The sequence below is a fragment of the Heterodontus francisci genome, chromosome 48 (genome assembly GCF_036365525.1).
Source record: "Heterodontus francisci isolate sHetFra1 chromosome 48, sHetFra1.hap1, whole genome shotgun sequence".
In the NCBI taxonomy this organism is placed as follows: domain Eukaryota; kingdom Metazoa; phylum Chordata; class Chondrichthyes; order Heterodontiformes; family Heterodontidae; genus Heterodontus; species Heterodontus francisci.
This window is the reverse complement of record NC_090418.1, coordinates 7,987,292-7,999,420: the sequence shown is the minus strand read 5'-3', so window position 1 is coordinate 7,999,420 and position 12,129 is coordinate 7,987,292. Positions and strand designations below refer to the sequence as shown.

The 12,129-nt window shown below is 46.8% G+C and overlaps 1 protein-coding gene across 3 annotated transcripts in view; it reads right to left on the bottom strand.

Annotated features, from left to right (window-relative positions):
* Window positions 1–5,558: 5,558 nt before the first annotated feature.
* LOC137357364 (probable N-acetyltransferase 16) overlaps window positions 5,559–12,129 on the bottom strand; it is a 60,280-nt gene continuing 53,709 nt past the window's right edge. For all 3 annotated transcript variants that reach the window (XM_068023635.1, XM_068023633.1, XM_068023634.1), the window contains exons 2-4: window positions 11,850–12,067; window positions 10,631–10,855; window positions 5,559–7,313 (exon numbers count right to left, since the gene is read on the bottom strand). In XM_068023635.1, coding sequence (XP_067879736.1) covers window positions 6,759–7,313; window positions 10,631–10,855; window positions 11,850–12,026 — 957 coding nt within the window. In that variant the 5' untranslated portion in view covers window positions 12,027–12,067 and the 3' untranslated portion in view covers window positions 5,559–6,758. The remainder of the gene's footprint in view (window positions 7,314–10,630; window positions 10,856–11,849; window positions 12,068–12,129) is intronic.

The following is a 12,129-nucleotide window of genomic DNA, read 5'->3' as shown; positions in this document are numbered from 1 at the left end:
ATTGCTCTGTGTAGTAGCAATTCCACATTCTAACCAAAATAATTTCTAGCCAACGGCAGAACGAGGCAGTGAGCACAGGCACGGATTACTGCCCAGCCCTGATGGAGACCAGATAGGAACCCATCGGTCTGAGTTAATGACTGGGAGATGTCCCAATCCACTGGTCAATGGAGGTAGCTCCACCACCGGGTCTAGCAGAATGGGGAGCAAAAAGGAAGTTGCTCATCCAGATGCTCCTGTGTGTGTGGAATCTTAGCCAAACTATCAGTTGGCGAATTTATAACTTCATGTTAAGAAAAGCCTGGTTTCTCTGTTAATCCGCCACTCTCCTAGAGTCCCTCCTGCCTATTTTAGTCTCGTCTTTGTACATGAGAGAGCAAGACAGGAGGTTGAGAGGGGCGGGGGGATAGCAAAAGATTTAAAGAATGCATTAATCTTTATAATCGTTAACAGATAAGGAATAAATGAGAGTGTTTAGGAGAGCCAGTAATTCCTTGGATTGTTAACACTGGGACAGTATTTTCAGGTGCACTTCTCCAGACTGTTAGCCCCCTTGATCAGGGATTATAGGTGTAACAGACATGGCTTAGTGGGTAGCACTCTCTGGCTGCGGGTTCAAGACCCCATTTCAGGATATAAAGCACAAAAATCAAGGCTGACGCTCCCAGTGCAGTTCTGAGGGAGTGCTACACTGTCAGAGGTGCCGTCTTTTTGCATGAGAAGCCCGATATGTTCTCTTGGGTGGATGTAAAAGATCCCATGGCACTAATTCAAAGAAGAGCAAGGGTGTTCTCCCCAGTGTCCAGGCGATTATACTTTCCTCAGTTAACATCACAAAAAGAGGTTATCTGGACATTATCAGATTGCTTTGCGGGAGCTTGCTGTGCGCAAATTCTGCACGTTTCCGACATTACAACAGTGACTAAACTTCAAAAAGCCCTTCACTGTAAGTAAAGCGCTTTGGGAGGTTGTGAAAGCTGACGTGTAATCTTCTGCTGGTGTTCCTGAGGACAAGGGGCCGGGATCTCCCAGCGAAGGTCACTGCTGCCTGTCTGTTTATCTGAATCTCATTCTGCTGTTTTGCTTGCAATGATTGGTGAGTCAGGCCGCCAGTTAATCCCAGCCAAGTCAACAGTGTTCCCTCTGCGTGTCATCCAACACCCTCTGGGATCTCGAGATCTGCAAACATGTGGGCTACTAATTAGATTTAGAAAATGCAAGCAGATCAATAACTTTCTCTCGAATATAATTATGGGCCTAAGTAGGCGTTGCCAAGCAACAGATGCCTGATAAATCAATTACTGCCCATATTAATGAGAACATCAAGTGCAGAATGACTCTGTAAATGGTGACTCTCTGGTGACCTCACCGCAGCGTGCAGCCCACACACATAACTAATCTGCTGTTAATATTTAATAAACTGTCCTCATGCTGAACAACTTTACAGTCGTGGCTGGTCAACTTAAAATTTGACGTCTTTTCTGAGCAGTATCTTTTCCCATTATTGCACCTTTTGGACAAATATTATTCCGCGCTGTGCCCTGGGATCTTTTTTTGCGCCCAGCTGAGAGGGCAGATGGGGCTGTGAGTTAGCGCGTTAACCTCTTGCGTGCACAGCAAGATCCCACAAACAGCAACAGACAAATAACCACTTTGTCTGTTTTTGGTGCTGTTGGTTGCAAACGTTCACCCCGTTGTTTGTCGAAAGTACCATGGGATCCTAATATTGATCTCAACAGACTAAACAGACTCTCTGGGCTAATGTTTTGTCTTTTAACACAACTGTTAGCACTCCCTTCACCTTTGTTCCATGACATCTTTGCTATTTAACCTCCCCTGCCCTCTGCCCTATCACACGCCATCCCTTTCGTTCTTCTTAACCCCTCCCCCTTTTCACTTGCTCAAACATTTCTAACCTTTGCCAGTTCCGATGAAAGGGTCACAGACCTGAAGCGTCAACTCTGCTTCTCTCTCCACAGATGGTGAGTATCTCCAGCATTTTCTGCTTTTATTTTGATCTCAAAAGGTCTCATTTGAGAAACAGTACCTCCGACAGTGTATGCGCTCCCTCAGCGCTGCACTTGAATATCAGCCTGGATTATGGATCATGTGCTCAAATCACTGGATTAGATCAGTGTTACATATATAATTTACAGCACAGAAACAGGCCGTTCGGCCCAACTGCTTCATGCTGGTATTTATGCTCCACATGAGCTTCCACCCACCTTACTTCATCTCACCCTATCAGCATATCCTTCTATTCCTTTCTCCCTCTGTGTTTATCCAGCTTCCCCATAAATGTATCTATGCTATTCGCCTCATCCACTCCCTGTGGTAGGAAGTTCCACATTCTCTCCACTCTCTGGGTAATGGATTTTCCCCTGAATTCCCTATTGGATTTAATGAGTGATGATCTGATTTATCATTGTTAAAGATTCTATTTGCTGCACTTCGTGTACTGTAAATACAATGCTGTATTCACATTTTCCCCAGATAAAGTTTAAACATTATCCCAACTTTAATGTTTCTATATAGGTCCCCAAAAAAACCCAGTTACTATATGTCTTAAAAACGGTTCCCCATGGGATTTAATTCTCAGTTAATAGCCACTCCAACACCAATGGAGGAATGGCCGCATTCCAAACGGTAATATGTGGTGGGGTTTGCGAGTGGTTGTGCTGAAATAGCGCAGGGAGATTGTCCCAATGCCCTGACCAACATTTGTCTCTCAGCCAGTTACTTACCTCTTTCGTTTGTTTGTGGCAGCTTGCTATTTCCAAAATGGCCTCCTTGGGTGGAATTTTATGCTCTTTCCCGTGGCGGGTTTGGAGGTGGGGAGGGCATAAAATTGGGTGGGATGGTGGCAGAAGTGGGGGGGGGGGGTGGGGAAGGGCCGGCCACCATCCCACCTCTGCCGAAATTTAGCCCAGGGCGGGAAGGCATATGAGTGGCCTTCCCGCCCCAACGCCAATTGAGACCCTCAACTGGGTAATTAGCCTCTTCCAGCCACAGCCACAATTACCCATGTGGTGGACAGCCCTGTCGGCACACGGGAAGCATGGCACGAAAAACCGTGTGGGCTGTTTCCCGGCTGCGGGGGAGGTGTGTAGGGGGAGTCCCCCGTTCAAAGGCACTTAATGCCGGAACGAGGGACCCGGCGTCAGGAAGAGGCGGGGGGGGGGGGGCGGGGCCTGCTGAGGACCCCTACCCCTCCTCCTCCTCTGTGACCTCCACCGGCCCGACCCCTCCCACCCTGACCCACCTTGAGCCTGTTTCCAGTGCCGCTCCTCGGTGTCTGGTCGCTGCAGCCCCAGCTGCAGCCACCGCCTCCGCAGTGGCGCTGCAGCTGCCGGCCTCTGATTGGCCAGCAGCTCTGCAAGGGCGGGACCTCCGGCCACGGGGTCCTAAATCATACGGGAGGCCCGCTGCCTTTCCCCCGACGTTGAGACCCCCACTGCCAGCACAAAATTCCACCTCCCATAACAGCAGACAATGTACCTCCAAAATAAGTCTCTTACGGTAATGCAGCCCGATTCATCGGCCACGAGCTTCATGTGGCTGATCGGGAATCGCCCCTCAATTTGTAAGACCTCTATTAGATCCCCCCCCCTCAACTGATTAATAAACGAAACAATGAGAAATAGACACTCTCATTGGGGCGTGCGATCTCAATACCTGAATTTGCATGGCGCCTGTGTGCGAACTTTAACCTCTTTATGTGCTTGTCGGTGAGATTGTTCCTGATCGTTGTGACTACATTATTCCCTTGATTGTCGAATGGTGTTAGATGTTTCAGTAAATATAACGGTGCCATCATGGGGGGCTACTCAGCCCATTCTATTGGGCAGCACTGTCTGAAAGGGAAAGTTCCTGTCAACTGAGCCAAGTTCATGGCTAAAGATATTGGCATGCCTTTAAAACTATTGAGACATCTTTTACAAAAGACCATATAATCAGACAGTAAGGTTACCCAACAGCGACACTGCATCAATATCACTGATAAGAAAAGAGTAATTTTTGGAGAAAGATTTGCATTTTAATAACAACTTGCATTTATATAGCGCCTTGAATACGCCAATTCACAGGTGTTTTATCAATCAAAATTTAACACCTGAGCCACAGAAGGAGACATCAGCTTGGTTAGAGAGGTAGGTTTTAAGGAATATCTAAAAGGAGAGAGAGGCGGAGAGGCTTAGGGAGGGAATTCCAGTGCTTGGGGCCCAGGCAGCTGAAGGCACGGCTGCCAATGGTGGAGCAATTAAGATCGAGGATGCATATGAGGCCATATTTGGAGGAGCGCGGGGATCTCAGAGGGCTGGAAGAGACGAGGCAATGGAGAGATAATGTCTTGTTATGTCTCTCAGAAGTGATTCACACTTCAGAATCCAGCAAGGTCCAATGGACATGAAAACTGCTTCTATCATTGCTGGGTGAATGCAATGCAAGATTTACACCTGCGGGGTGGGGGACTGAGTAGATTGAATCCCAATATCAATGAATAAAAACTGAAATGAAGTGGTGAATTTTGGAAGGAAGAATGAGGAGAGGCAATATAAACTAAATGGTACTATTTTAAAGGTAGTGCAGCAACAGAGAGACCTGGGGGTGTATGTTCACAAGGCATACGGGATACTTGCCTTTAGTAGCCGAGGCACAGAATATGAGAGCTTGGAGGTTATGCTGGAACTGTATAAAACACTAATTAGGCCACAGCTGGAGTACTGCGTGCAATTCTGGTCACCACACTATAGGAAAGATGTGGTTGCACTGGAGAGGGTACAGAGGGGATTCACAGGGATGTTGCCTGGACTGGAGAATTTTAGTCATGAGGAAAGACTGGCTAGGTTAGGGTTGTTTTCTTTGGAACAGAAGAGGCTGAGGGGAGACCTAACTGACATGTATAAATTATGAGGGGTCTGGATAGAGTGGATAGGAAGGCCCTAGACCCCTTGTTTGAGGGGTCCTTAACGAGGGACATAGATTCGGGGTAAGAGTAGGAGATTTAGAAGGGATTCGAGAGTAAGGTTTCACACCCAGATGGTGTTGGGGATCTGGAACTCACTGCCTGAAAGGGTGGGAGAGGCAGAAACCCTCATAGTATTGAAAAAGTACTTGGATATGCATTTAAAGTGCCCTAACCAATAAGGCTACGGACCAAGCGCTGGAAAGTGGGATTAGGCTGGATGGATACTTGTCAGCCTGCGAGAATATGATAAGCTGAATAGTCTCCTTCCATGCTGTAAATTTCTATGAAATCTTTGAGGGTGGCAGGATGTGTACATATGACGATGAAAGTATATTGGATCCTGGGCATTATAAATAGAGGTCTAGAGTACAAAAGCAAGGACGTTATACGAAACCTTTATAAATCACTGGTTAGATGTCAGCTGGACTATTGTGTCTAATTCTGGGCACCACACTTTAGGAAGGATGTCCAGGTCTTGGAGAGAGAGCAGATGAGATTCAGCACATGGGCCAAATGGCCTCCTTGCTTGCTGTTATTATTCTACGAAGCTACAAAAAAAACAAGAATGACTGGGATCAAGAGATGAAGCAGATAAAATGTGACACTGGCAACTCTTTATTTCTCTGTAACTGATTTCATAACATTTAATTTGCAAAATTATTCAACTAATAGTTTCATTTTTACAATTTGTATGTGCCAATCCCCCGTGGCGTTGCTCACTGGGATTCATCAGGGTTAGTCAACAAAGTGGGGGGGCGGGGGGGCGGCAGAACTCGACCAGACATAATTCAGCCCCCATTTTAAAGCCAGACATTCTCTGTATACTTTGATATAATACTCTGATTTGATATTAGTTTGAGTTTTAAAAATAATTAAGGCAATTTGGAAACCAGGGAAGTAGGATCGATTGGGGTTTCCTTGAAGTTCAGGCTGCGGAACTGCAAGAGGCAGAGCGGAGGCAGTATAGCGCCACCATTGGTGGGACAGTGGAATTACAGTGTGACGTGTTTACACAGGCCTTTTCCATTATGAAAATTGACATAGGAATTTATAATGGGAAAGTTAACAGGAAGTGTGTCCATGATTGTAGAATTCTTTTAATTTATTATAGAGCAATGAATTGAAAATTTGGATACAGTCCATCAATCTGCTGTTGTTGCACATGGCTTACTGAGGTATCATCATGATGTGGAACTCTGCGGTCCTGCTAGTTGGGCTGATGAGTTGGAGTTTGGGCAGTATCACTTATAGGGCTGATTCTGTGGCCCACCATCACCATGCAGTAAGGCCAGGGGTATGTTTTATTCTGGAATTTAAGCACGGCGATCAGCCTGAAATGACTGTCTATCAGTACCTCAGCAACAAGCTGCAGATGAATGTGCCAACCATTGTGAGCGCACAGCAAAATCCCACAAACAGCAAATGTCATTTTCTAGGGCTGTTGGTTGCGGACAGGTGGCGGGGGTGGGGGTTTGGAATTTTTACCCCACCCCTCCCCCATTGTTTTTCTAATAATACCATCGCTTGTTAATATCGACCGGAACAGGACCAACTGGGCCTCGGTTTAACGTCTCGTCCTAAAGTTGGCAGCTCTGACTGTGCTATACTTCATCGTTAGCGACACTGGGAGCGCCGGTGTGGATTACACATGGAGTGGGACTTGAACACACAACCATCTTGACTCTGAGGAGGAAGGGGGAAGAAAGGGAGAACTACGTACTGAGCCACGTGGTGGGAAGGCACCAGCAATAGAAGGGACACCCTGCTAGTCTCTTGCAGCTCAGCAGCTGGTCTAAATCCCAATCTCCAGCACTTTCTGCCCCCCAAAGTCTCTGGCATTGTGCAGGCCTAAAGACCTCTGGCAGAAGGAATGCACTGCCTGCCACAGGGATGGCTCCATGTACAAGATACAGTATAAGGAACCCTCCAAGTGGCCAATCACTTCCTGCAGCTGAGTGAGAATCTGGTTTCTGGCGTGGGAGAAATGCTTCCCAAATATATCAATGTTGAAGCGTTGGTAATCGGCCCCTAGGGGTACTCTGTAGGGGGCAGTGCCCAGGCTCAGAACGCTAGGTGCTTCCTTACTGTCTGCCATCCAGACTAGGTCTCGCTTCAGTAATATCTCCAGGTTACTTTCCAGTGGTTTGTATGGCCCCCAGTCCTGAATAATGGTCTTCCCAGGCAGTACACCATTCACGACACTTGGGCTCAGAAACACGCGCTTGATGTCAGCGGCCTGAAGCAGAATGGGATCTTCCCATTCCGTCCCGTGCTCCTTCAACTGCACAATGGCAGCTTCCAGCTTCGGGCGGATCTCCTCCACCTCGAAGCATAGGGCCAATACCTCCTGTAAGCAAGGAAGAAAGACTTGCATTTATATAGCACCTTTCACGACCTCAGGAGGTCCCAAAGCACTCTGCAGCTAACGAAGTGTAGTGTAGTCACTGTTGTAATATAGGAAATGCTGCAGCCAATTCGCACACAGATAGGTCCCACAACAAGCAATGGGATACATGACCAGATAATCTGCTTTAGTATTGTTGGCCCAATACACCAGGAAGAGCACCTACTATTTTTCTTCCAGCACAGAGTGTTGTGGGACCTTTAATGGCCATCTGAGAGGGCAGACAGGGCCTTGTTTTAATGTATCATCTGAAAGATGGCACCTCCAATACTGCAGCGCTCCCTCAGTACTGCACTGGGAGTGCCAGCCTAAGTTTTACTGCCCAAGTCTGCAGAGCAGGACTCGAATGCACAACGTTCGGACTCAGATCAACAGAGTGCCACAAGCACTAGTGCTGGGTGCAATGAGGTCAGAGTTCATCCACCGTCACCTGGGGTTAATCTGACGGTAGAGCCCCGGTCAGTTATCATTCCAATAATTTCACCGCTCCACTGAATTTTTGCCAGGCAGTGCTGATGAGAATTTATCCCCAATGGAAAATGGGAACAGGACGAGGCCATTCAACTCCTCAAGCCTGCTTTGCCATATCATATCATGGGCGTTCTGCACCTCAATTAGTGGGAGGAGGCGCATGTGGAGCGTAAATGCCAGCATACATCAGTTGGGCCGAATGGCTTGTTTCTGTGCTGTGAACTCTAGGCAACTCCATTTACATAGAACAGAATCATAGAATGGTTACAGCACAGAGGGAGGCCATTTGGCCCATCATGTCCATGCCAGTTCTCTGCAAGAGCAATGAAGCGAGTCTCACTCCCCTGCCTTTTCCCCGAAGCCCTGCAAATTTTATTCCTTCAGGCACTTATCCAATTCTCTTTTGAAAACCACGATTGAATCTTCCCCCACCACACTCTCAGGCAGTGCACTCCAGATCCTAACCACTCGCTGCGTAAAAAGGTTTTTCCTCATGTCGCCTTTGCTTCTTTTGCCAATCACTTTAAATCGGTGTCCTCTGGCTCTCGACCCCTCTGCCAATGGGAACAGTTTCTCTCTATCTACTCTGTCCAGACCCCTCATGATTTTGAACACCTCCATCAAATCTCCTCTCAACCTTCTCTTCTCTAAGGAGATCAGCCCCAGCTTCTCCAATCTATCCACATAACTGAAGTCTATAATGTCTGGAACCGTTCTCATGAATCCTTTCTGCACCCTCTCTAAAGCCTTCACATCCTTCCTAAAGTGTGGTGCCCAGAATTGAACACAATACTCTAGTTGAGGCCGAACCAGTGTTTTATAAACCTTCACCATAACTACCTTGTTTTTATTCTCTATGTCTCTATTTATATTACCTGCCTTGGTTCGACATCTCTTGACACCCTTACCCAAAAATGTATCAATCTTAGTCTTGAAAGCTCCCAGCATTTATGGGAATGGTCCCTCGCTTAAAGAACCTCAGCTACTCAAATAGGTTTAAGGACCCTGAACTATTTATAGAGTCATAGGCGCAGTGGTTAGCACTGCAGCCTCACAGCTCCAGTGACCCGGGTTCGATTCTGGGTACTGTCTGTGCGGAGTTTGCAAGTTCTCCCCGTGACCGCGTGGGTTTCCGCTGGGTGCTCCGGTTTCCTCCCACAGCCAAAGACTTGCAGGTTGATAGGTAAATTGGCCCTTGTAAATTGCCCCTAGTGTAGGTAGGAGAATTGTGGGGATGTGGTAGGGAATATGGGATTAATGTAGGATTCGTATAAATGGGTGGTTGATGGTCAGCACAGACTCAGTGGGCTGAAGGGCCTGTTTCAGTGCTGTATCACTCTATGTCATGTTAATGAGACCAGATTTTTTATTTATTTATTCATGAATTGAATTTAAATTCCACCAGCTGACATGGTGGGATTTGAACCCATGTCCCCAGGGCATTAGTTTGGGCCTCCCAGTTATTAGTGTAGTGACATTACCACTTTGCCACTGCCATTTGACAGCACCGGAAGGACCAGGGACATGCATTTAAACTACATAAGAGCAGGACTAGACTGGCTACTTTTTCAAGAGAGTGGTGAGCCTCTGGGATGCTAGCTGATGTGTGGCTAATTCTCTGCCTTCAAGAGGAAGCAGGACCAGTTGCTGACCATGGTTGAGATCACATTATACAGAAGGCCTGCGTCTTGATAGATAACCTTTGGTTTGTGTGATCACCTCGGACTGGGCTTCCATCAACTATGGTTGGGGAAGGGGGGTTCAAAGAAGAATATTTGCTCCCTTATTGGTCTTCTGGTCTTCGCCTCTGCCAGGAGATTGGGCAGGAAGTGTCTAGTCATGATAATCCAATGAGCGTGGTGTGTGGGACAGCCCTAATGGACCAGTTCATCTTTTCCTACTTGTTGATTTTTGTACGTAGGCTTTGTAAATAGGGGCATTGAATCCAAAAACAAGGTAAGTCTTTACTAATCTCTGGTTAGGCCTCGGCTGCAGGATTGTGTCCAATTCTGGGCACCAAGCATTAGGAAGGATGCCAAGGGCTCGGAGAGGGTACACAGGAGGTTTACCGAGATGATCCTTCAGTTCTGTGGAGAGACTGGAGAAGCTGGGCTTGTTCTCCTTAGAGCAGAGAAGGTTCTGGGAGACCTAACAGAGGTGTTCAAAATGATGATGGATTTTGATATAACAAGCAGGGAGAAACTATTTCATTTTGCCTCGGTAACAAGAGGCCATTGATTTAAAATAATTGGCAAAAGAATGACAGGGGAACTATGAAGAAATTTCTTCACATAGAGTATTGTTATGATCTGGAACACACTACCTGAAGTTCTATAGGAACTTGCAAAAAGGCAATTGGACATGGATTTGAAGAGAATTTGCAGGATAATGCGGCAAAGCTTGGATATGGGACTATACTGGACAATATTTTTGAAGAGTTGACACAGACACGATGGGCCGAATGACCTCCCTCACGCTCTAAGATTCTATGATGTGTAAATATTATTAATGAAAAGTTACGATCATATGCTCAATTCAGACAAATAACCAATTTATGCCTTTTATCCCTATTACCTTGTGGAATAATTTGAAGTCACAACATCCATTCCCCAACAGTATCTAGGGGATGCACTGCACCAACTTTCTTAGGCTTCCTCGGCAGAACCTCCTGACCCTCACAACCCCTATCCCCTAGAAGGTCAAGACGATTCATGGAATGCCATAGAAGCATGAGGGGAAAGGGTTGGAAAGAAGCAGATGCCAGTGATGATCGTGATGCGTGACGTTACCTGTATACATATGAGTTGGAACTTAGCTAAAGTCTCCGGTTCAAGCGGGCCATTTCTGATGTATCTCCGTACTTCGACTTCTGGGAACTGGGCCTTGATCATATCCAAGCAATATCTCTGTATGACGCCTGCAATACCCTTGCCTCTTTCCATCGGTGCCACTCTCAATGCTTCCACCACAGCCGTACGCCCCTCATCTACAATATTTGCAGATACCAAGGCAATCTGTCAACAACAACAACAACTTACATTTATACAGCACCTTTAACATAGTAAAACGCTCCCCCAAGGCGCTTCACAAGAGAGAAACCAGACAAAAGTCTGATACAGAGCCACAGAAGGAAATATTGGGACCAAAATCTTGGTCAAAGAGGTTGGCTTTAAGGGGCGTTTAAAGGAGGGGAGGGAGAGAGAGACGGAGCGGTTCAGGGAGGGCATTCCAGAGTTTAGGACCCAGGCAGCTGAAAGCACAATGGTGGAGCGATGAAAATCGGGGACGGACAAGAGGCCAGAATTAGAGGGGCGCAGAGATCCCGGCGGGGGTGTGGGGGTGGTGGTGGGATTGGTTGAAGGGCGAGAGGAGATTACAGAGATAGCAAGGGGCATGAGTTATTGTATCAACATTTACCAAAACTGAGTTGCAGACAAGCAATAAACTTGTTCAGCAATAACTGATGAACTTTGCAATCAAGTGCTGCGATTTAGATTTTTGGACATAGGGAGGAAACTAATTGCTTAACTGCAGATATTCGGTTCAAGAAAGACTTGCATTTATATAATGCCTTTCCAGACTGCAGGACATCCCAAAGCATTCCATAGATATTGAAGTACTTTTAAAGCACAGCTACAATTGTATTGGTGGCTCTATTGATAACCTTTAGCCTATGAGGCACAAGTACTATGAGTTGAAGCCTTACACCAGGTTCACTGATATTCTAGTGTGGTGCATATTTTTGAATGAGATGTTAAGCTGACGCTCCATCTGCCCTCTCAGGTGAATGTAAAAGATCCCATGGAGGCTGGAAGAGGTGGGGAGAGGAGGTTGAGGGAGGAAGTTCAGAAGCTGGCCAGAAGAGGTGCCTGCTACACTGGGTGGGCTTAGTAGGCTGGTTAGTGCCCGAGAAACAAATGAATTGGTCCTCGACTGTAGTAAGATTGGAAAGAACTGGGGGAGGGGGAATGCGGGAAATCAAATTGATACAGGGAAATGCACACTTACCACTTGTCCCTTCTTTTTAGCCAGGACCACTCTTCGAGCTGGTTCCTTTAGCCAGGCGTGGTACCTGACAGGCAGGTAGTCGAGTCCCCCATAGATATCCCCGGAGATGGACATCACTTGCTCAAAGTGGGCCTCCTCAGCAAGGCAGAATTCCAGCTCATGGCTTGTTCCCTCCATCTCAGGTATGCTGATGGACAGCCGTATCAACTTGGTGTAATCTGTGAACGGGATAGGACCCCACTTGTCACATCACTTGGGGATGAGGTTTTCATAGGATCAA